Consider the following 25,927-nt stretch of genomic DNA (forward strand, 5'->3'; position numbering starts at 1 on the left):
TACATAAGAGAAATCAGCACACTACCCAAGTGAACTATTTTTCCAATCCATAGCCATCTTTTTAGACACACCACCTACAACCGGTCCCTTCCCCATGGGACTAGCTATTTTATTTGCTTTCTTAAGAAGGTACTACCTTCTTTTACATTGTCTATTTAAACTACATTTGACACTTGGGTTTTGCTTTTTAATGATATTGTCATGTAAGCTATATACCATTGTATATGTTGCAAGCTATTTGATTGCAGGGACTGTGACTTTTTCTTTGCCTCCAGGATTATGTGCTGGGACTTGGTGCACACAAGATGACTCCAGTGCTCCCAATGGCCTTTTATTTTTTTCTTTTGATAGGCAGTAAGACAGAGAGGAAGAGAGACACAGAGAGAAGCAAAGCTCTACTACTTATGATTCTCTCTGTAGGTGGTAAAGAGAGTTTTAATCCAGATTCCTCATAGTTAGTAACATGCTTCTTTTTTCAGGTGAGCCACCATCTGGACCCAGAGACTATACTTTATAGTTTTTGGTATACAATTTCTCATTTATTTATTCATTTATTGCATAGAAACAGAGAGAAATCTAAAAGGAAGAGAAGGTGGGGGTGAGGGGAAAGAAGAAAGAGAAACACCACTTCACCACTTGTGAAGCTTTCGTTCTGCAGTTGGGAACAGGAAGATTTCAACTTGGATCACTGCCCATTATAGTATGCGCACTCAACCAGGTGCACTACCACCTGGTCCCTGGCATGCTCTTTATTGCTAGAACATTGCCTTGTAAATATTAGTCCCACCATGAGGGACTATTGGTTGGTGGACTGGTTAGGCTTTCATAGAGATATAATACTTGACAAAATTATTATATATATATATTTATTCAAAATGTTTTCTCTCAGAAAGTTTTCAGGCTTTCTTGACTAAATAATGTAAGTATTAACTTATAAAACAAGCATTTGGAAAGTAAGGTTTGTTTTGAGAGATCTGAAAATAGTGAAACTTCCAAAGAGCAGAAACAGAAGATGTGTAAAGGAATCCCGCGATCATGATCTATTGAAGCAGTGTATGGAATGTGACTTGTATCTGTAGGAGGGGACTCATAATGACGAGTTGTCTTATGGACTTTCTTTTAATTCACCCTCATTATGACGCCTTTTTTGGTCTGTGTTTTCTTGTATACTCTTATTGAACATTTTGTTTTGTATCCTTGGCTTCTGCTACTTTTTTTACCTTTGGTTTTTTCACTTTTCTTTTTTTAGCATCTTTTTCTTCTGTATCTTTCATATTCTGTTCATCTTTCCTTTCTTTGTTTTGATCCTTAGAAACTTCCTTCTTTTCCTGTGCCTCCTGTCCTGTTGACATTCCAGCCTCACTCTTCTTGCTTTGGGCTGCCTGCTCTCCTGGTATATCAGCTTCACTTTTCTTTACTTGGGACTTCTTTCCTCTCTGTATTCTAATCCTACTCCTTTTTATAGTATTTTGTCTTGTTGGCATGCCAGCCTTACTCACCTTGCCTTGGGCTCCCTGATCTTTTGGTATTTCAGCTTCACTTTTCTTTATTTGGGTCTCCTTTTCTTTCTGAATTCTAGTTTCACTCTCTTTTGGAGTTTTTTGTTCCGTTGGCATTCCAGCCTCACTCACCTTGCCTTGGGCTCCCTGCTCTCTTGGTATTTCAGCCTCACGTTTCTTTTCTAGGGACTTCTTTCCTCTCAGTATTCTAGTCTCACTCTCTTCTGGAGTTTTTTGTTCCCTTGACATTCCAGCCTCACTTGCCTTGCCTTGAGCTGCCTGTTCTTTGAGTGTTCCACCCTCACTCTTTTCTTGGGTTTCTTGCTCTTTTCTTGGTCCACTTTCATGCTCCTTTTCTTGGGGTTCCTGTCCTTTAGGCATTATTGAGTCACTCTCCTTTTCTTGGGCTTCCTGTCTTTTTAGTATTTCAGCATCACTTTCTTTTGCCTTGACTTTGATTTCTATCTCACCTTTTTCCAAGTCAATACCCTCTGCTTTGCTTTCTGATTCTTTTTTGTTTGCTGATGCCATAGGTTCTTTAGGGGCTGTGAATAAAATTTCTTCCTTTAGAGGTGCCTTGGTTTCTTCTTGGCTACTCTGAGTCTTTGTGGAACTTTCATGTTTTAGAATATGGGCTTTGGAATCAGATTTTTTTGCAAGTTCTCCATCCTTGTAACCTGGAAATATAACTAAGCATACAACAAAAGTGCACGATTCAGATATCAAGTACTTGCTTTTTATTCTTATTTTCCTTTGATATTGTTTTTTTCACTTGTCTTAACATTAATAAATATAATAACTTGAGATTTATTGATAATATAAAGTGGTGGGACTCTATGTATAAAATCATACAAATATTTATAACATCCTTGACTTCAATAGCTGGTCAATGAAAAGGTAAAATATAAAGTGGTATTTGTATAGTATACTGTAGCTTATCAATAATGCTTAATAGTTATGTAAGAAAAGTATATTCTAATGAAGTGGTATTATGTTTCTGAAGCATGGAATTGAAAAGAGAATTTAGCAAGTTTTCCAAATTGGATAAAGATACATATCATTATGCAAAATTTACTAGTATTAGCTACTAGTTATGAGTGCTTATCATATACCAGTCACTCACCACTCTTAATACTTTATATGGATGAACTCATCTAATTCTCACAGTAATCACAGAGGGTAGATATTATTGTTATTCATATACTACAATTGAAGAAACTGAGGCAGAAAAAGCTGAAATGATTATGAATATAGTTATGGAAACAGTAAATGGTGGAGGTGAACCTGATTATTCAGACTCTGGATTTCAGTTCCAACCCAAACCTTTCCAACCCCCAGAGACTGTTTCTTAGGATATGTAGCTATTGACTACAAATTTCAAGTCCTTATTTTCATGTATAGGTATAGCAACTCTGTTATGTCTCAATTTCTATTTTATTTAACAAGTTTGAATTTATTCTTTTTTTTTTGGTGATTTTCTTCTCTCAATTAAGGGGAAATAAGTGCTACTAAGGAGAATTGTGTAGTTGTAGTTCCTTTTTTGATTTTTTGTTATGCTATAGAAGAGAGACATGTTTTGCCTGGAGAAAATCTAATAGCTAATATTTAATATTGAAAGAACAGAACACTGAATGTAAAAGTTGAACCAAAGCATCTAGAACCAAAGCATTTCTGCTCGTTAAATACTTAGTCTCCCAAGACTCATTTTTCCCACACATTTAGCTGGATCTGTACACTTTATAGAATTATTTAATACTTCTAGATACATGTTTAAGGAGCAGGCCCTATAGAGACAAACTGGTTCAAATTCTGACTCCTATCTGGGTGACCTTGGGGCAGCTTCACTTTTTTAGTCTATAAAGTGGGAACAACAGTAGTAGTTTCTTCATAAAAGTATTCTGAGAACTAAATAATATTATCTAAGTAAAGCTCTCAACACAGTGCATGGGACATAGTAGTGACTAAATGTTGGTTATTATTACTACTATAAGATAATACAGGCAAAAGCCATGATCTAATAAGATAAGGCATATTTAGTTCCAATGAAATTATTTAGATGCATGGGTAATTGCATTACAGAAGGATTGTTTTTGTTTAAAATTTTACTCGGCTTCTCTTTTTCAGAAAGAACTTTTTGTTACATTTAGAGTTTTATGTTTGAAAAATTGACATATATTTAACTGACTTTTGGCAGTTGTAAAAAGTGAGATACACCTGTATTTAGTAAATGGGAACTGCAAATTAAAAATCTTACATAGTTCATTGTATTCTCTTTGAAATTTAAACTTTTGATATCAAAATAAAAATAACACTAGGAGTATTTCAGTGATATTTTCTGAACCACTTTATGCATTTTCCTTCCTAGTGTTCCTCAATAAGATCAGGGAACTGATATTTTATTCTAGACACACTCATTTTCAATTTTTTTAAACAGAAAACACTGACAAAATATCCCAAATATTTCTGTATTAAAAATAATCCAGAGTATCTTTATACCTGACAGTAGACACTTATTTTGAGTGGGGGATGTATTGTGGTGTGATGTGGAAAAGAGCTTGTTTCAGTGAGGCTTTTAACTTTCCTATGAAATGCATTCTTTCCTATTCTACAATGATAAATACCTATAATTCCATCAAATAGTGTCTTTATACCCATAATTATTTTAACATTTATGCTGTATTTTTTCTCATACTTAAGTAATACACATTAGATTTCCTAGAATTTGTTTTCCAGGAAACTACAATAGTTAAAACTTATAAAATAAGGCTCACTTTTATTACAATATTGTGTTGTAATGGTAAGCCACAAACTATACTTCACTAAATTCTAAGTATCTCTCACCATTCCTACAGGTTACTGGATAGTGCATAAACTTTTTATTTTCCTTGGACTTTATAATCTTGTGATATCAAAAGTTGTAAGCCCTAGGTGAAAGTCTTTTTTTCTCTTTTTTCTATTTAATTTTTCTTTCTTTTTTCCTCTTTTTTGCAAATAATAGCCAAATACAACTGAGAAGTTTAATAAAACTTTTGGTAATTATCCCAATGATTTAATTTATCTTAATTTAAAGTGGATTAATTTTTGTTAAAGCTGAAAAGTATAATGATATCTGTATTACTATTTTTTGAGTTATATGCTTAAAGTTATATAGAAAACATTCCATGGAAAATACTAAAAACTATTCTCATTAGGTACTTAAACTCTAAACTGTTAAGCTCTAGAGAGACGAATCATAGTTCTCAGACCAAGAGTTAACATTTAAGAAGTAACAGTCTTATTAGCTGAATGTGGAAGTGAGAAAGTAAGAGACTCATTTGAGCAGATTATGGAAATTGGTGAATTACTGCTTTTAGTCTTTCTTTAAACAAAGAATAAAAGTTAAACTTTTTTTAAAAAAATAACTCAACTGGAAATGTTTGAATATGAAGAATATGTCTGAAATATTGTTGAAAATATGCTTTAAAAAGAAAAAAATTAAAAGGGTTAAATCAATTCTTTTTAAAGTGTCAAAAAGTTATTAAAAATAAAAAAAATTCACCTCTATGAATCAAGTTGTTCTACAATCCCTTCTCATTGTCTTTTTTCTTTTTGTAAAGAAAACTCATAACTGGTGGTGGTTCCCGGAAGATGGCAGACTGAGAAGCTGCTAGTGGCTTGAACTCTGACCACATCATCTGGAAACAGTAGGATTTTCTGCTTTTAGTAGGCCAGTCAATAAGGGGTCCTAGCGGTGACACCAAGGAGGTAACTATAACTTAATTTGGGTTAAAAAATAGAGTAGAAAAAAAGGGAAAAATTTTTTTTCTTTTAAATTATTATTCCCAAAGTGCTCCTCCTCCTCCTTCCCCCCCCATAACCAGTCCCTGGGGACCAGCTCTTAGCAGGCTCCCCTGCTGAGCTTCTTCCTTTACCAAGATTCCTGTCCCACCAGGGAGTATCATTTATTCTAAGTCTATTCCCTTCTGAAACCTCTGGCCTTTTTTCTTTCTAAGTTGCCAACCCCCTCCCCCCGCATAGCTAATTAAATAATAAATAAATAAATAAAAAACTCTTTCCTTTCATCGCTCTTTTATTACTCTTCTTTTTCATATCTTTTTCTTTTTTCTCTGTCTCTTTTTTTTTCATTTTCTCATTCTTGTCATACTTTCTTCCTTAATCCTACAGCTTAAAAAGCCACAGGCCCCATCTCCCACATGACCAAACAGTGTGCTTTCACTGAATTCACTGATACACGTTTGGGAATTATTTTGGGGAAGAATTCTGACTCAGAGTGGACTCTCACTGCGAGTATCTCTGCTCAACTTCCCTTCCTCCTTTAGCCACCCCTAGAATATACAGTGGATAGTAAATTTGCATAACCGTCTATTTCAGCGATCCTTGTCTAGTCCTGAGGTTTTCTTTTTATTCGTATATATTTTTTTCTTTCTTAACAATCAGCTGCCTCTGCTCACGAGGTTTAAGGTAATCTGGGACAGGGTTTTTTTTTACCCTGCTCTATTTTATTATTAATATTACATAATGGCATATATCTCCCCCCCCTTTAGGTTAATCAGAATTAACTCTTAGGGTATCTTTCATTGCTAGGGTAGTGGGCATCTTATCTATTGTGGGAGGAACTTGTCTCATTACTCCTACCTCCTCTACAGACTCTCCCCTTCCTCCTTCTAGCTAATTAAAAAAATTAAATTAAATTAAATTAAAAATAAAGTAATCAAAAAAACCCTTTCCTTTCACTGCTCTTTAATTACAGCTATTTTCTTATCTTTTCTCTATTCTCTCTCTTGTTTCTTTTTTTTTTCTTTTTATCTTGTCATACACTTCTTCCTTCCTTCTTCTTTGCCTTTCTGAATTTGTGAATTATTTTGGGGAAGAAATCTGACTCAGAGTGGACTCTTTATGTGTGTATCTCTGCTCTACTTCCCTTTCCCCTCTTGTTACTCCTAGAATATACAGTGGATAGTAGATTTGCATAACTGTCTCTTCTTGCTATCCCTTCTTTTTTTTCTCTTTCCTCTTCACTGGGATTTGATTAATATTTTTTCATGGACTGGAGACATTGTTTGGCTAACTGGTAGTGATTAAACTGCTTCAATACTTGCTTCAGTTGCTATTGTAATTCCTGAGGTTGGTGAGTGCAATTGTCATAAAGGTATTTAGTACAGTGTTGCTTTTACTCAAGACACAACAACTGAGGAAAACAGAGCATTAAAAAAAGAAACACATAAATCAAAAAAATGGGTAGATCAAAAATAAATAAAACTGCTACTCCAATGAATGAAGACAAGAGCCCAGAAGAAACTACAAATCAGCCAGAAGTAACCATAGATAAGAAAAGTATGCAAGCGGGCACCAAAGTAAAAACCCAGTGGTGAGGGGTAGGCATGTAGCTTCCTGGGCCAGTGGGGGGTGGGAGTGGGCGGGAGGGATGGGTCACAGTCCTTTGGTGGTGGGAATGGTGTTTATGTACACTCCTAGCAAAATGTAGACATATAAATCAGTAGCTAATTAATATGAGAGGGGGAAATCAATTGTATGTCTCAAAGTTTCTCAAAAGACAAACTGAATCTTTTTAATATATAGGCTATGTATTTGATATGCGGACTCTCTCAAAAGCCTAGACCAAGTAGATTAGAAGCTTCCAATAGCACAGCTATATACAAGATACTGGGTACTGTCCAGCAAACCATAACAAAGGGACTTTTCAAAGTTAACCCAATTAACAAATAATGTGATGATAATATTAACTATTGAGTGTCTTTTTGAACCCTAAGACAGCAGGAACCTCACATCTTCACTATAGAGCCCCTACTTCCCCCAGTCCTGGAACCCTTGGATAGGGCCCACTTTCCCATATGCATCTCCCAATCCAAACCAAATAACATTGCATCTGCCGATCACAACCTAACCAAAGCAACGATTGCTACCTCAACATGCTTCACCTCAGAATGTATCCAGAGACTTCACGTGTGGAATGACAACCCTTCAGCTTCATTACTCGGGTGAGACCTTTCCTTTAATAGTACACTCTAATTTCATCTCAGGTAGTTCACTTTCTAACAAAGTCCCATAACCTAGATATACACCAGTTTCTGTGAGAGAGAGCTTATGTGCACACATATCCATAAACTACTGCAAAATATATACCTGAAAGCAGGACTACACTAGAGTTTGCAGTGAGTACCTCCCTAACACTTCCTCTCCACTATTCCAAGCTTGGGATCCATGATTGCTCAACAAATTGTTTGGCTTCATATGTTAACTCTGTTTTCAATCACCAGGTTCCAGATGCCACCAGGATGCTGGCTAGGCTTCCCTGGATTGAAGACCCCACCAATGTGTCCTGGAGCTCAGCTTCCCCAGAGTCACACCCTACTAGGGAAAGAGAGAGGCAGACTGGGGGTATGGACCGACCAGTCAACGCCCATGTTCAGCGGGGAAGCAATTACAGAAGCCAGACCTTCTACCTTCTGCATCCCTTAACGACCCTGGGTCCATGCTCCCAGAGGGATAGAGAATGGGAAAGCTATCAGGGGAGGGGGTGGGTTATGGGGATTGGGTGTTGGGAATTGTGTGGAGTTGTACCCCTCCTACCTTATGCTTTTGTTCACTAATCCTTTCTTAAATAAAAAATTAAAAAAAAAAAGAAAAGTATGCAAGCAATAATAAACTTATTAATCACAGAAATGAAAAAACATTGGAGGAAAGGAATGGCAGTATTAGGGAAACAACAGTTGAGACCCCCAAGGAAAATACTGATTATCTTGAGGCAATTAGAGAACTGAAAGCTGAAATAGCTGTAATGAAGAAAGAAGCGGAGGCAAGGGAAAGCAGACTAACAGAAGCAGAAAACAGAATTAGTCAGACAGAGGATGAGTTAGAGAAAACTAAAAAAGAGGTGAAAGAGCTCAAAAAGAGATTGAGAGACACTGAAAACAACAACAGAGACATATGGGATGATCTCAAAAGAAGTAACATTCGTATAATTGTCCTGCCAGAGGATGAGAGGAAGGGGAAGCAAACATTCTAGAGGAAATAATAGAAGAAAATTTCCCAGACCTGAATAACAGAAAGGACATCAAGATTCAAGAGACCCAGAGAGTTCCAAACAGAATCAACCCAGACCTAAAGACACCAAGACACATCATAGCCACAATGAAAAGGAGTAAGGATAAAGAAAGGATCCTAAAGGCTGCAAGAGAGAAACAAAAAGTCACATACAGGGAAAAACCCATAAGATTATCTGCAGACTTCTCCACTCAAACTCTAAAAGCCAGAAGAGAATGGCAAGATATCTATCAAGCCCTGAATAAAAAAGGGTTTCAACCAAGGATAATATATCCTGCTAGGGTTTCATTCAAACTAGATGGAGGGATCAAAACCTTCTTAGACAAACAACAGTTAAAGGAAGCAACCATCACCAAACTGGCCCTGAAAGAGGTTCTAAAAGACCTCTTATAAACAAGAACATCACTATAATACTTGCAATATATCAGAGCAAACAAAAAAACTTTTTTTTGAACAATGGCACTACAATACATTAAATCCATAATATCAATAAATATCAATGGCTTAAACTCACCCATCAAAAGGCACAGAGTTGTGGGATGGATTAGAAAACATAACCCAACCATATGGTGCTTGCAAGAATCCCATCTGTCACAACAAGATAAACACAGACTTAAAGTGAAAGGATGGAAAACTGTCATACAGGCTAACGGACCACAAAAAAGGGCAGGAACAGCCATTTTCATCTCCGACACAATAGATTTACATCTATGCACCCAATGAGGGACCATCTAAATACTTCAAGCACGTACTGAAAGAATTTCAAAAATACATCAATAGTAATACAATAATAGTGGGAGACTTCAATAGCTCAGTCTCATACTTAGAGATCAACAAAGCAGAGAACCAACAAAGATACAAGAGAATTGAATGAAGAGATTGACAGACATTTGGACATTTTCAGAGTCCTTCACCCCCCGAAAACTGGAATACACCTTCTTTTCAAATCCACATAACACATACTCAAGGATAGACCACATGTTAGGCCACAAAGACAGCATCAATAAATTCAAGAGCATTGAAATCATCCCAAGTATCTTCTCAGACCACAGTGGAGTAAAACTAACATTTAACAACAAACAGACAATTATTAAAAGTCACAGAATTTGGAAACTAAACAACATACTCCTTAAGAACCACTGGGTCAGAGAGACACTCAAGCAGGAAATTCAAATGTTCCTGGAAACAAATGAAAATGAAGACACAACCTATCAAAATATTTGGGACACAGCTAAAGCAGTACTGAGAGGGAAACTTACAGCCATACAATCACATATTAAACACCAAGAAGAAGTTCAAATGAACGACCTTACTGCACACCGCAAGGACTTAGAGGAAGACAAAAAAAGGAACCCTAAAGCAACCAGAAGGGCAGAAATCACTAAAGTTAGAGCAGAAATAAACAACATTGAAAATAAAAGAACCATACAAAAGATCAATGAAACCAAATGTTGGTTCTTTGAAAGATTAAACAAAATTGACAAACCCCTAGCCAGACTCACCAAACAAAAAAGAGAGAAGACTCAAATTAATAGAATTGTAAACGATGGAGGAGATATCACAACTGACACCACAGAAATCCAGAGAATCCTGCGAAACTTCTATAGAGAACTATACACCACCAAGCTAGAGAATCTGGAAGAAATGGAACAATTCCTAGAAGCATATACCCTTCCAAAACTGAACCAAGAAGAACTACAAAACCTAAATGCACCAATCACAGACAAAGAAATAGAAACCATTATTAAGAATCTCCCAACAACAAAAGTCCTGGACCAGATGGCTTCACAAACAAATTCTACAAAACTTTCAGGAAACAGTTAGTACCCATACTTCTGAAGCTTTTCCATAAGATTGAAGAAACAGGAATACTCACTTCCACCTTCTATGAAGCCAACATCACCCTGATACCAAAAGCTGATAGGGACAGAACAAAAAGGGAAAACTACTGACCAATGTCTCTGATGAACACAGATGCCAAAATATTAAACAAGATCTCGGCCAACTGGATACAACAGCACATCAAAAAGATTGTTCATTATGACCAAGTGGGATTTATCCCAGGAATGCAAGGCTGGTTCAACATCCGTAAATCAATCAGTGTCATTCACCACATCAATAAAAACAAAGCCAAAAACCACATGATTATCTCAATAGATGCAGAGAAAGCCTTTGACAAAATCCAACACCCATTCATGCTCAAAACTCTACAAAAAATGGGAATAGATGGGAAATTCCTCAAGATAGTGGAGTCCATATATAGCAAACCTACAGCAACATCATACTCAATGGACAGAAGCTGAAAGCATTCCCCCTCAGATCGGGGACTAGACAGGGCTGTCCACTGTCACCGTTACTCTTCAACATAGTATTGGAAGTTCTTGCCATAGCAATCAGGCAAGAGAAAGAAATCAAAGGAATACAGATTGGAAGGGAAGAAGTCAAGGTCTCACTATTTGCAGATGATATGATAGTATACATAGAAAAACCTAAAGAATCCAGCAGAAAACTACTGGAAGTTATTAGGCAATATAGCAAAGTATCAGGCTACAAAATCAATGTACAAAAATCAGTGGCATTTCTTTATGCAAACACTAAATCTGAAGAAGACATCCAGAAATTACTCCCATTTACTGTTTCAGCAAAATCAATCAAATACCTAGGAATAAAGTTGACCAAAGAAGTGAAAAACTTGTATACTGAAAACTATGAGTCGCTACTCAAGGAAATAGAAACTGATACCACGAAATGGAAAGATATTCCATGCTCATGGATTGGAAGAATAAATATCATCAAAATGAATATTCTCCCCAGAGCCATATACAATTTTAATGCAATACCCATCAAAGTTCCACCAAGCTTCTTTAAGAGAATAGAACAAACACTACAATCATTTATCTGGAACCTGAAAACACCTAGAATTGCCAAAAGCATCTTGAGGAAAAGAAACAGAAATGGAGGCATCACACTCCCAGACCTTAAACTATATTATAAAGCCATCATCATCAAAACAGCATGTTACTGGAACAAAAATAGGCACACAGACCAGTGGAACAGATTGAAAGCCCAGAAATAAATCCCCACACCTATGGACATCTAATCTTTGATAAGGGGGCCCAAAGGATTAAACGGAAGAAGGAGGCTCTCTTCAATAAATGGTGCTGGGAAAACTGGGTTGTAACATGCAGAAGAATGAAATTGAACCACTTTATCTCACCAGAAACAAAAATCAACTCCAAATGGATCAAAGACCTAGATGTCAGACCAGAAACAATCAAATACTTAGAGGAAAACATTGGTAAAACACTTTCCCACCTACACCTCAAGGACATCTTTGATGAATCAAACCCAATTGCAAGGAAGACTAAAGCAGAAACAAACCAATGGGACTACATCAAATTGAAAAGCTTCTGCACATCCAAAGAAACTATGAAACAAATAAAGAGACCCCTCACAGAATGGGAGAAGATCTTCACATGCCATACATCAGACAGGATACTAATCACCAAAATATATAAAGAGCTCAGCAAACTTAGCACCAAAAAAGCAAATGACCCCATCCAAAAATGGGCAGAGGATATGAACAAAACATTCACCTCAGAGGAGATCCAAAAAGCTAACAAACATATGAAAAACAGCTCTAGGTCACTGATTGTCAGAGAAATGCAAATTAAGACAACACTAAGATACCACCTCACTCCTGTAAGAATGGCATACATCAAAAAGGACAGCAGCAACAAATGCTGGAGAGGTTGTGGGGACAGAGGAACCCTTTTGCACTGCTGGTGGGAATGTAAATTGGTACAGCCTCTGTGGAGAGCAGTCTGGGAAACTCTCAGAAGGCTAGAAATGGACCTTCCATATGATCCAGTAATTCCTCTCCTGGGGTTATACCCCAAGGACTCCATAACACCGAACCAAAAAGAGGTATGTACTCCTATGTTCATAGCAGCACAATTCATAATAGCTAAAACCTGGAAGCAACCCAGGTGCCCAACAACAGATGAGTGGCTGAGAAAGCTGTGGTATATATACACAATGGAATACTATGCAGCTATCAAGAACAATGAACCCACCTTCTCTGACCCATCTTGGACAGAGCTAAAAGGAATTATGTTAAGTGAGCTAAGTCAGAAAGATAAAGATGAGTATGGGATGATCCCACTCATCAACAGATGTTGAGTAAGAAATCTGAAAGGGAAACTAAAAGCAGGACCTGACCAGATTGTAAGTAGGGCACCAAAGTAAACACCCTGTGGTAAGGGGTAGACATTCAGCTTCCTGGGCCAGTGGGGGGTGGGAGTGGGTGGGAGGGATGGGTCACAGTCTTTTGGTGGTGGGAATGGTGTTTATGTACACTGCTAGTAAAATGTAGTCATATAAATCACTAGTTAATTAATATGAGAGGGGGAAATTTAATTGTATGTCTCGAAGTTTTTTAAAACACAAACTGAAACTTTTTCATATATAGGCTGTGTAATTGATATGCAGACTCTCTCAAAAGCCTAGACCAAGTAGATCAGAAGCAACCAATAGCACAGCTATATACAAGATACTGGGTACTGTACGCAAACCCTAACAAAAGGACTTTTCAAAGTTAACCCAATTACCAATTAATTTAATGATAACATTAACTATCGATTGTCTTTTTGAACCCTAAGACAGCAGGAACCTCACATCTCCATTATAGAGCCTTATTTCCCCCAGTCCTGGAACCATTGGATAGGGCCCACTTTCCCGTATGCCTCTCCCAATCCATATCAAATAATATTGCATCTGCCGATCACAACCTAATCAACCCAACGATGGCCACCTCAACATGCTTCACTTTAGACTGTGTCCAGAGACTTCACGTGTGGAATGACAACCCTTCAGCTTCATTACTCGGGTGAGACCTGTCCTTTCATAGTATACTCTAATTCCATCTCAGGTGGTTCACTTTCTAACAAAGTCCCAAAACCTAGATATACACCAGTTTCTGTGAGAGAGAGAGAGAGCATATGTTCACATGTATTATAAACTACTGCAAAATATATACCTGAAAGCAGAAGTACACTAGAGTTTGCAGTGAGTACCCCCCTAACACTTCCTCTCCACTATTCCAAGCTTTGGGTCCATGATTGCTCAACAATTTGTTTGGCTTTGTATTTTAACTCTCTTTTCAGTCACCAGGTTCCAGATGTCATCAGGATGCCGGTCAGGCTGCCCTGGACTGAAGAACCCACCAATGTGTCCTGGAGCTCTGCTTCCCCAGAGACCCACCCTACTAGGGAAAGAGAGAGGCAGACTGGGAGTATGGACGGACCAGTCAACGCCCATGTTCAGCGGGGAATCAATTACAGAAGCCAGACCTTCCACCTTTTGCAACCCACTATGACCCTGGGTCCATGCTCCCAGAGGGATAGAGAGTGGGAAGGCTATCAGGGGAGGGGGTTGGATATGGAGATTGGGTGGTGGGAATTGTGTGGAGTTGTACCCCTCCTACCCTATGGTTTTGTTAATTTATCCTTTATTAAATAAAAAAAAAGAAAAAAAAAAAAGAAAACTCATAACCTCCCTACCTTTCCTGAATGGAGAGCACATCAGAGGAAGGTAGACACATGAGTGCTCTGAATGCATATTGTTTTTGTTCTATGAATAAAAAAATATAACTATCCCTCTCAGCCTCCAGTCCTTCCACTCACCCCCAATCTTCTCTCTAATGTTAACTGAAAAACAGTATTATCCATAATTAAATATAAAAATGTATTTTGCCACTGTTTAGACTGTTTGAAATACATCTCATTGTGTGACTTGCTTCTGATTATTATCTATTTACAGGATCTTAAAACTGTTGTATTTTGTTTCATATGATTTCCTTGAAGGATTAATCAATCTGTGCATGAAATACTTTCAAAAATATTTATTAAACCCAGGTGCAAGCCCGATCCCCACTGCGCTAGATGAAGTTTTGGTATTGTGCTATTTTTCACTCTCTATCTGTTTCTATGGGGAAAAGTTAACCTGGACTGGTGAAGTCCAGTGAGAATTTTTAAATTTTTATTTAACAAAACACAAAATTACAGAAACAGAGACTGATTTAGTACTGGCTTATGGTGGTAAGAGGGGTTGACCTTCTGGATCTCAGGTATCAAAGTCTGATGTAGAATCTAAGTCACTATACTATCTCCCCAGTCTTAGATAATCTGGATATAAATTTGAATTTAGAAAACAGATAAAAGTCAAATATTGGTCTTGATAGACTACTATATATTTAAATTCTTTAGTGTAGATTTAATCATATGGCTTCTCTAGTAAATATGTAGTTGCATTACAAATATTTGTATATTGTAGGGTTTTAGGATTAATCACAAAAAAGGCATTAAATATGTTGGTGTGGAAAAAGTGTTTACTTTGCAGACAGAAAGTTTTGAGTTTAGATCCTGACACTGCTGCTTACAAACTCTTTGACTTTGGACCATTGTTTGAGCTCCACTCCTGATTTATAAAGTGAGGGACAACAGCGACCCAGGTAAACTGTGGTAAGTACTTGAGATTCTGTTTTTGAAAATGAATTCCTAGCACAGAACATAGTAAATGGAGACTCAATATCTCATATCTTTCATAGTGATTAGAATATAACGGAAGATAAATAAAATTTTGTTTTTTTTAACATAATGAATGAATCTTTAACATATGACATTCATATATTTCATAGTTATTGCTAAAAATAGTGATGTGCTGGAATTATGATTTTTTTTGTCTCCAGGGTTATTGTTGGGGCTCGGTGCTTACCCCATGAATCCTAGAGGCTATTTTTTTCCCCTTTTGTTGCCCTTGTTGTTTTATTGTTATTATGGCTATTATTGTTGTTGTTATTGATGTCGTCGTTGGATAGGACAGAGAGAAATGGAGAGAGGAGGGGATGACAGAGAGGAGGAGAGAAAGATAGATACCTGCAGACCTGCTTCACCGCTTGTGAAGCGAGCCCCCCCCCCCCCCCCCCCCCCCCCCGCAGGTGGGGAGTCGGGGGCTTGAACCAGGATCCTTGAGCCGGTCTTTGCGCTTTCTGCCATGTGTGCATAATCCGCTGCGCTACTGCCCGATCCCCGGAATTATGATTTTTATACACTGACAGTAACAAAGAAAAATATATGTTGCACAAGCAAAATAGCTCATCTGCATAGTGCACTTGCTTTACCATACTTATGACCCAAGTTCATGCCTCCCTATGGCATTGGAAGAAATTTTAATGCTGTGGTGCTTTTCTGCTTCTCTCTCTTTCTTTCCACCCTTCCTTCCTCCCTCCTTTCTTTTTTTTATTTTATAATTTAATTTAACAAAAATTTGTTCCTGACTGCCCTTTTTATTTATTTTCCCTGTTGTTGCTCTTTTTTAAATTTTTTTCATTGTTTTTGTTATTGATGTCTTTGTTGGATAGAACAGAGAGAAATGGAGCGAGGAGAGGAAGATAGACACCTGCAGACCTACTTCAGGGCTTGTGAAGCGACTCCCCTGCGGGTGGGGAACTGAGGCCTCTAACCAGGATCCTTAGGCCGATTCTTGCGCTTTGTGCCATGTGCGTTTAACCCGCTGCTCTACCGCACTGACCTTTTTTATTAACATGATTTAATAGTCTTAAATTTCCTGGCAAGAAACTAATGCAATTCAGGAACCAATGCTATTTTTTTTTAAATTATGTTTATATTTTTCAAGGAATCAGTAAAAAGGTTCCTTTCCAGAGTCTAGAAGAAGACATATCTTTGTGTGACCATCATATATACAACAGTCTCTCTAATGTGATTATTTAAAATATTAGAAGAGTGTAGAGAATAGGAGCATTTTACATCATCTTAGAAGCTCAAACTTCTATTTTGGAAGTAGAAATAGCCAAGTTAGAAAATAACTATAAGCAATGGAAATTACAAGAGTTTAGAATAGAAGTGGAACTTACCCACAGGAGATAAAGCTAAAAATAAAACACAATGAAAGATCACTGAAAATTCTCTAATTGAGAAAAGAACACCCAGCTTTATAGGAAAATATATACACAGAATGTCCAGGTAGGAAGCCTTTGTTTCTTCTTCAGAAATACTGGTGACCAGTCTCACATCCCATTCCACAGAGGAAGAAAATTTGAGGACGATATTTATTTACATGTGTAGGATTGAGTTTTTAGTAGAATATCCATTCTACTAAAATTCAAATTGCATTTCCTATCATTCATTGTCTTTTACTCATCCTCCTTCAGATCAGTTTGGCATATACACATATGTTTATTTGCTCATTTGTCATAATAACTATCTTGTCCTGACAGACACCTATTCCTTATGTTGATTTTGTGGAATTTTAGTATAATGGTCAGTTACCAGGTTACAGCCCAAGGAAAACAAGTTACCTTATGATAGACGAGCTGAGACTGTATGGCAACAACAGTCTTTAATGGTTAATTGCTGATTCAAATGAGACAATTACATTTTCTTACCAAGAAAATTAGCTGAGACTGAAAATATGAGAAAATAACTCATCTGGACTAGGGAAATAGTTCAGTGGTAGAGTGTAGGACTTGAGAATCTGAGGCCATGGGTTTGATGTTAGCACAAGATATGATAGAACTAACTGGTGCTCTGACCTCTCTATCTTCTTCTTTCCCCATAAATATAAATACATCTTTAAAAAGATAATAACCTAATTAAAAATTGAACACTCTAAACTATAAGAAAAACTTGAAATACACACATAAAGAATGAAAATAACACCTCAAAGATCCTAGGACACAGCAATAGGTAAGTCAAGGAAGTGAGTGATTCACACTTACTGATTTTTCCAGAACTGTCCACTGAAAGAGAAAAGACAAATGCATTAGGTATTGTATTGGGCTTTCAGTTCTATTCTAAGCAAGGACTGAGTGGATCCATACTGAATGCTCTCTGTGTCATTACATTCTGTTTAATAAGTGTGGGGAACCTCCATTTACCTACCACTTTAGGTAGTGGTTTAGAAAGACCCTGTGATAAGCAACTTTATTAATTTTAAAAAATATTTTAGTAGTAGTTTATAAGAGTGCAAGATTATAAGGATATTGTTCACATCCTTTCACCACCAAAGTTCTGTTCCCCAACCTCTGATAATCCATCTAGTTCACATAAAGTCCAAGAGACAGTCTATATATTTTTGTAAGTCCTTGTGTTTTCCTTATCTATATTCTGCATATAGGTGAAAATGTCTAGTAGTTGTCTTCTACTTCTATTAAATTTAAAAAATTAAGTATATTAGGCTTATTGTATAAAAATGTATGACATTAATTTTATAGTGATATATTGTACTATGATTGCATTGTAGTGATAATTAGCACCTTTACCCTATTACACAGTGACCTTTCTTTTTAGTTGGAAATATCAAGTTCTAGTTAGTCTCAGAAAGATTGATAATTATACTATATTGTTATCATATTGTCAATATAATCTGTATATATCTCAACTATAATACCATACTGTACATATTTCCTCTAGGATTTAATTAGTATTTATTGCCTTTTTATACCTTTAAGTAAATCTATCCTATCCTTTTAACCATAATCCCTGAGTAAAAACAATTTTGTTTTTTTTTAGATTCCATAAATAAATGTTATTATGCAGTACTTGTCTTCCATCTGAATGATTAACCTATGATCAAGATCTACCCATGTTGTTGCAAGTGGCAGTATGTCATTCTTTCTCATGAGTGATTTATAATATTTTTAAATGTATTTATTTATTTTTTTTGCCCTTGTTTTATTGTTGTAGTTATTATTGTTGTTGTTATTGATGTCGTCATTGTTGGATAGGACAGAGAGAAATCGAGAGAGGAGGGGAAGACAGAGAGGGGGGAGAGAAAGACAGACATCTGCAGACCTGTTTCACCGCTTGTGAAGTGACTCCCCTGCAGGTGGGGAGCCAGGGGCTTGAACTGGGATCCTTACGTCTGTTCTTGTGCTTTGTGCCACGTGCACTTAACCCGCTGCTCTACCTTACATACTACAGACGTGCATTTAAATCCGACTCCTGAGTGATTTATATTCTATTGTATATGTGTATCACATTATCTTCAACTACTTGATAGGTATTGGTGGTGTTTTTATGGACTACTTTTGCATATAATGCTATAATGGGGGTAAATATATATATCTGGTATCCTATTTTCATGGCTGTTGTTTATATACCCAAATTTATCATTGTTTATTTTTTAGGAACATACATACTGTTTTTAGTAGTTCAATCTACATTTCTATCAGTGGTACGTTCCCTTTTAATCTATATTCTCACTGAAATTTACCTTGTGTTATTTTTAAAATATTATTTTTGTATGATAGAGGGAGAAACAGAAAGAGCACCACTTCATCATATGTAGCACTGGTGATTTAGTCTGCGGCCTCTGACAAGCAGGCATGCATTCCACTCACTAAACCACTACCTACCTATCTGCCCCAACTTTTAAAAATATATATATATTTTAACTCTAATGAGAGAAACAGAAAGGCTCAGGTTCTTGATGATAGTCACTTAAAATGATATCAGGTGGTGATATCTCACTGTTGGTTTAATTTTCATGATTAGTGATGCTGAAATCCTTGGTGAGTTATTTTCTCATTTATTTTGTTTTTGAAGCAACCTTGGTTTCCAAGACTATGAATGTTTTAGAAGTGTAGTTTCACAATTCTTCAAAATATGTTAACCACACCACACCCACCATCAGAGTACCAACATGCTTCAAAGTTCCTAGGACATCCTCCATCTTTGCAACTCAATCAACCTAATCCTCCCCAGCCCCTCTCTTTGTAAAGTGTTAAGTGTTGTGGTGTCATCCTTCCAGGATGACTTTGACTTTTTATTATTATTTTATTTGCCTCCAGGGACTCAGTGCCTGCACTATGAATCCACTGCTCCTGGAGGCTATTTTTTTCCTTTTGTTGTTTATAGTTGTTATTGTTGTTGTTGTTGCTGTCTTTGTTGTTGGATAGAACAGACAGAAATTGATAGAGAAGGGATCCTTATGCTGGTCCTTGCACTTTGCGCCATGCGCGTTTAAGCCACTGTGCCACTGCTCGGCCCCTGACTTTGACTTTTTTAAGGAGAGGAGAAAGGGGGGGTAGGGGGAAGAAACAACACAGTACCAAATCTTCCTCCAAATGCAGTGAGAAGAACCAGGGTCATGCATATGACAAAGCAACACACTATCCAAGTGAGATTTTTCTGGCCTTTCAATTCTCTTTGGTCATTTCAGATCTGCAGTTTGAGTCCAAAGATGTTATCGTGTGACTTTGCTTATTTTGTCTTGCTTTATTTACCTGTGTTGGGTAGCCTGTTCTTCCCTTTTTAATGCTTTCATGGCATATGTATTCTTACCCTCCTTACATTTGAAGTGAGCTTCTTGTAGATAGCGTGTAATAGGGTGACTTACAAAAATCTATCTTTGCTAATATTTTCTTTATAAGGAATGTATTTTTAGAGCAGTTTTAGCTTCACAACTATTCTAAGAAGATGGGACAGATATTTTTTCCCTTACCCTTCTATCCTTATGGCCTGTGTAACTTCCTCCAATATAAACATCCCTTATCAGAGTGGCATGTGTGTATACATTATGCTTACCCAAAGTTGAGAGTTTATATGACTCTTGGTGTTGTACATTCATTGGGTTGGACGAATGTACAGTGATATGCATCCATCATTATAGCATTATGCAGAGTATTTTTATTGCCCTGGAAATCCTATTTTCTCTGTTTCTCTCCTATTACCCTTCATAACACCCTGCACTGATCTTTTCACTGTCTCCATAGTTTTTTTTTTTTTTGTCTTTGAGAATGTCATTTAGTTGGAATCACACAATATATAGTCTTTCCAGATTGACCTTTTAAAATGTGGTAATGCACATTTAAATTTCACTCCAAATATTTTCATGACAGTGGCTTGTTTCTTTTTACTGCTGGTTAATATTCCATGTTCTGGATGTACCATAGTTTATTTCTTCATCTGTTGATAAATATCTTGGTTTTGGCAATTATGTTTAAAGCTTGTATGATTATCTATATAATTTTTTGTATGCACACAGATTTCAACAGTTTGGAATACATACCTAGGATTGTGTGGTAAGAGTATGCTTAATTTTTGGAATAATTTTCTTCCAAATGGTTGTGTTATTCTGCATTTTTACCAGCAATGTATGAATGTTCCTATTGCCCTACATCTTAGTTAATAGTCTCTCACCAATGTTCTGAACTTTTGCCATTCTAATACGTTTGTAGCAAGCAAACCTATTAGCTCATTTTGTTTTAATTTGCATTTTCTTGAAGACATATGATGTAGAGTATCTTTTCACATGCTTATTTGACATCTGTATATGTTTTTTGGTTGGATATCTGTTAGTCTTGGTCATTTAAATTTGTATTATTATTTAATTTTAAGGTTTTTTGGGGTATATTTTGGATTATAGTTCTCAATTAGATATAAAGCCTGAAAATATTTTATTCTATTCTGACTTTTGTAATTTTCTTGATAGTATCATTTGCATAGCAGCATTCTAACTTAAAAATAATTTTTTTTTTAGTTATCCTTGGTTTACAAGTCTGTGTTTTGAGGTACAATTTCCATTTCTTCAAGATGCATTACCCCACCATGACCCCTGACCAAAGCACACCAATATCTCTCTCCTAAAGTCTGATGGACCAACTCTCCCCCTATAGGCCAGCCTCTCATCCCCAGCCTTTTGCTAATATTAGTTCTGTTATTGTGCCCACACATGGAATTTGCTGGGCTTTTTTCCTGGTTTTATTTGTTCCCTCTCCCCTCCCAACACACAATTTCATGAGAGAAGAAATTTTTTGTTTTATTTCATGTGAGTTCTTTTAGTATCTCTCATAGACCTGGTTTAGTGGTGATGGATTTCTTTAATTGCTGCTTATCAGAAAAGCAATTCATACCTGCTTCAAACCTGATTGATAACTTAGCAGGATATTCCTGAATGTAGGCCTTTTTCATTCAGAACTTTGAATATATTTTGTAGTTCTTTATAGCTTTTAGCATTTATGTTTAGAAATCAGATTATACAGTCTGGGTTCAGATTCATTATTTTGCAAATGGGTTTCCAGTCCTTTCAACATCAGTAAAAATAGTATATTTGTTTCATTTTATTACTACTGCTCCTTTATTAAGATTAATTGACTATATTTATGTGTGACTGTTTCTGGACTGTTTAATCTATTTCACCCTCAGTTTCATATCCTTTCATCAATACCCTACTATCTGGATTACTATAAATTTATATAGATAAGTCTTGGATTTAGGGAGTGTCAATCCTCCAATTTGTTGTCTCCTTCAATATAATATCGGCTATTTTAAGTCTTTGGTCTCAACACATAGAATTAATTTATTAATATTTATAGCTTGCCATGCTGGAATTTTGATAGAAATTGTAGAGCCTATAGAAAACTGAGAAAACTGATGTTTTGACTATAATGACTCTTCCTATTAATAAAAATGAAGTACATTTTCATTTATTTAGTTCTTTTATAATCCTTACCAGGGTTTTGTTCATCTTTTTACTTAAAAGCTTATTTCATGTAAAGGAGAGGCCATAGCACTACCCTGGCATATGTAGTAGCAGGGATCAAACTTGGAGGCTCTTGCATACAAAGTCTTGTCTCTGCTGGTTAGTTACTTCAACTGCTAAATATATATATATATTTTAATTACTGATTTAACAGTGTTTTGTAAAATTATATTTCAAGGGTATACTTTCACACTTATATATGGTATGTGTATATCACCACACCCTCCCTTCATAAACAGCACAGGGGTATGGGTCAACATAATGTACATGTCCAGCAGAGAGGCAATTACAAAAGCCAGACCTCTCACCTTCTTCAGTCCCAAAAGAATTTGTGGTGCATACTCCCAGAGGGGTAAAGATAGGGGGGAGATGACCAAAAGGCTCTGAATTTCAGTTCTACCAGAACTTGAAATGTTTATTACCGGGAATTTTCTTTTCCCTCCAGGGTTATTGCTGGGGCTCAGTGCCTGCACTAGGAAATTACTGCTCCTGGAAGCTATTTTTTCCCTTTTGTTGTCCTTGTTTGTTGTTGTTATTGCTGTCACTGTTGTTGGATAGGACAGAGAGAAATCGAGAGAGGACGGGAAGACAGAGAAAGGGAGAGAATTACACCTGCAGACCTGTTCCACGGCTTGTGAAGCGACCCCCCTGCAGGTGGGGAGCTCAGGGCTTGAACCGGGTTCCTTAAACCGGTCCTTGCGCTTCATTTAACCCACTGTGCTACCGCCTGGCCCCTGTAATTTTGTGTTTCATCACAGAAAGGGAAGCCAATCTGGAAAACACTAGGGGAAGCCAGGCGCTGTTTTCCTTATCAGAGAGAAGAGGAAAAAAAAAAAAAGGAAGAACACTTAGAAGTAGTAATAAGTATAGGCGTGACTTAGAAAGAAAGTGAATGCTGGAACATTTGATATATAAAATGAGAGAGAGAGAGAGAGAGAGAGAGAGAGAGAGAGAGAGAGTTTTTTGCCAGTCATTGTAGTTGAAGTTACATTACTTCAGTTTTAGGTGTGCATCATTGAAAATCAACATATATATTCAGTATACCACTAAAAAAAATCACCTTGTTTTTTTTTTTAATCCCTTTTGTGACTTTATTGCTCCAGACTGATATATGAATTTCTTAGTGTATTACTTTCGCGGTTTTTCCTGTGATCTCATACATTTTTTTCTTTTTATGTGAGTTCTTCTCCCTCTCTTCCTCCATTTCTGTCCTGGATGTCATGGGGGCTTCACAGTTCCAGGCTGACTTTTGCAGATAGAGACAGAGAAACAGAGAAAAACCATCCTACCTCTAACGTGGTGGGGGCCAGGCTCAAACCTGGGATGCATGGAAAACCAGGCACATTGTCCAAGTAAATTATTTTCCTGGACCTCCGTGTGATTTCTTGTTTATTTCGTTTTTGTGATCTCATTGATTTACCAAACACTTCCATAAAAACAAAGCAACACAGCAATAACAAACACCCTCCAAACTTAAAAGCTGTCCTTAATCTAAAGTAATATTAGAAAACATAAAGGAAAACAGAAAATCATGTGACTCTCACAGTTTGTACTGGTCAAATATTAAAAAATCTTCTATAAATAAGACAACTCAGGTCAGAAGAAGTTGAGAAAGGCAATTAAAAACTTACCAGCTGATATAGGACCAATTGCTAGAAAAGAAAAGAGATTATGGTTACTCTTTTAAAAAATTATTTGCTATTTTTTTTTAATTTCATAAGACAGAGGGAAATTGAGGAGAAAGAGAGCACTGCTTCTCCACTTGTGAAGCTTCCCCTTCAAGTGGGGACTGGAGGCTTGAAGCTGAGTCCTTGTGTATGGTAACATGTGTTTAATCAGGTTTTCCACCAGCTGGCCCCTGATTACTATTGAAATTATGTACTCACTGCAGAATCAGAATCTTAAAATTCACATGGGAAGAAGTACTACCAGAGGAAGCCCCTGAACTAGGCAATTTTACAATAAAATGCAAAGCAAAGGAAGAGCATACAGAAGTGTAAATGCTATTTGAATGGGCCAAGCAAGTACTGATTATCTATATGTCAAGTCATTTTCTGGAAATGGATCATAAATATACTGGGAAACATTTTTTAAAATTATTTTTTCTGTATGGATACAAAATTTAGAAAGAATGTTAGATTAAATGGAATTGATAAATGTCACTAAAAAAAAAAATTGTGTACTCTTTCCACTGATTAAAGAAAAGTCCAGAAAAGAGACTTTTGATGAACATTAAATTCTATATAATACTGATTAGTTCAATATTAACCCTAATTTACTAACATAATTATGTAGATTATTTGATATTTATATGTCTTATGGATAAAACTCACTATTTCTAATAAAATATATTTTTAAACAGAACAAGATTAATAATTTAAGTTTCCTATTCATTCTTTCTGTCATCATTCCTTCTTTTCAAATCTCTACCACCACTTCAGGTCTCATCATTATATATGTTTTGTAGTTCAGAAAGTTTGCTTGTAATTATCAATTTAAAAACTTTAACATGACGATTTTCTATTTTTTTAATGAAAATCTTCAGGATTAATCAGAATTCTCAAAGTGGCTAAATAATTATTTATGTATAAGACATGAAAGTCACATGTAAGATGAAGGTTCTTACTTATTTCAGGGGCATAAAGTAGCACAGGACAAGTGTCAAATATAATGTCAAATGAGAAGTTCCACTAGCAAGAATTTTAAATTCTTGACAATCTTTTATAGTCCTAAATCTTTCAGTGTATATATCATTTAAATGGGCAGAATTGAGTTGAGTTTAACTCCTCTCCCTTTTCTTCTCTCTTTTTGAGATTTTATAACTCTAAGAATTAGTGATGTTCATTTAAAATTTACTTTTATTTTGTTTTTAATCCTAATAGAATCTCTAATTTTCTAGTGGCTCTGCTTATCTCTTCATCTCTATTATATTGTTATTCTAGATTTCACTTAAGTTTTATTATTTCTGGTCTTGTATAAAAAATACCTGACAAAAAATTACCTTACCTAAACTATTATTTTAATGAATTGATTTTGGTTTTGAAAAGAAGTTGATATTATGCCTACTTCCTTTGTTCTTTATAATCTTAGATTTTATTTTTTTATTTTTTTATTGTGGGCTAATGTTTTACAGTTGACAGTAAATACAATAGTTTGTACATGCATAACATTTCTCAGTTTTCCACATAACAATAAAACCCCCACTAGGTTCTCTGCGAACCTGTTCCAGGACCTAAACTCCCCCCCCAACTCACCCCAAAGTCTTTTACTTTTGTGCAATAATAATCTTAGATTTTCATTTAGAATCCGAATTTTAGGAACTTCAGATAAATCTGAAAGTAAAAAGGGTAAAAAAACTATAGAACTGGAGGTTTTACATGAACAGAAATGGTAGACTTACACTTTACCCATGTGGAAACTAAATGTCCAAGCACATACTGATTTATAGTAGTTCAGACACCTGAAACATCGGTGCTAATCAAATGTGATTACAGCCAATCAAAACATGGGTCTTGATTCTGTAGGAGGTCAAAGGACAGTAAACTTGGCAACCAAAGAGGATCAGTTTGGAGAAGAACTGTAGTAAAGTTTAAACTTCCAAATATTTAGTTGCTAAACATATTCTTTGTAGGGAAAAAGGAAAAGGATTTCTGAGACCACTCTTCCTCCTAAGAAGGAATCTATAATAAGTAAGTATAGGGCTGAAGGACAAAGATAGAAGCATTAATATACCCACACGTTCATATAAACTGCAGGTAACATAAGCACTGAGGGATGGTATATGATATTTATTATTATGG

The 25,927-nt window shown here is 36.2% G+C and overlaps 1 protein-coding gene across 1 annotated transcript in view; it reads right to left on the minus strand.

Annotated features, from left to right (window-relative positions):
- Positions 1–890: 890 nt before the first annotated feature.
- The window catches only part of TSBP1 (testis expressed basic protein 1), an 85,578-nt gene continuing 60,541 nt past the window's right edge, over positions 891–25,927 (minus strand). Inside the window, exon 26 of the mRNA XM_060190809.1 lies at positions 891–2,176. Coding sequence (XP_060046792.1) covers positions 1,173–2,176 — 1,004 coding nt within the window. The 3' untranslated portion in view covers positions 891–1,172. The remainder of the gene's footprint in view (positions 2,177–25,927) is intronic.

Source organism: Erinaceus europaeus, chromosome 4 (assembly GCF_950295315.1).
Source record: "Erinaceus europaeus chromosome 4, mEriEur2.1, whole genome shotgun sequence".
NCBI lineage: Eukaryota > Metazoa > Chordata > Mammalia > Eulipotyphla > Erinaceidae > Erinaceus > Erinaceus europaeus.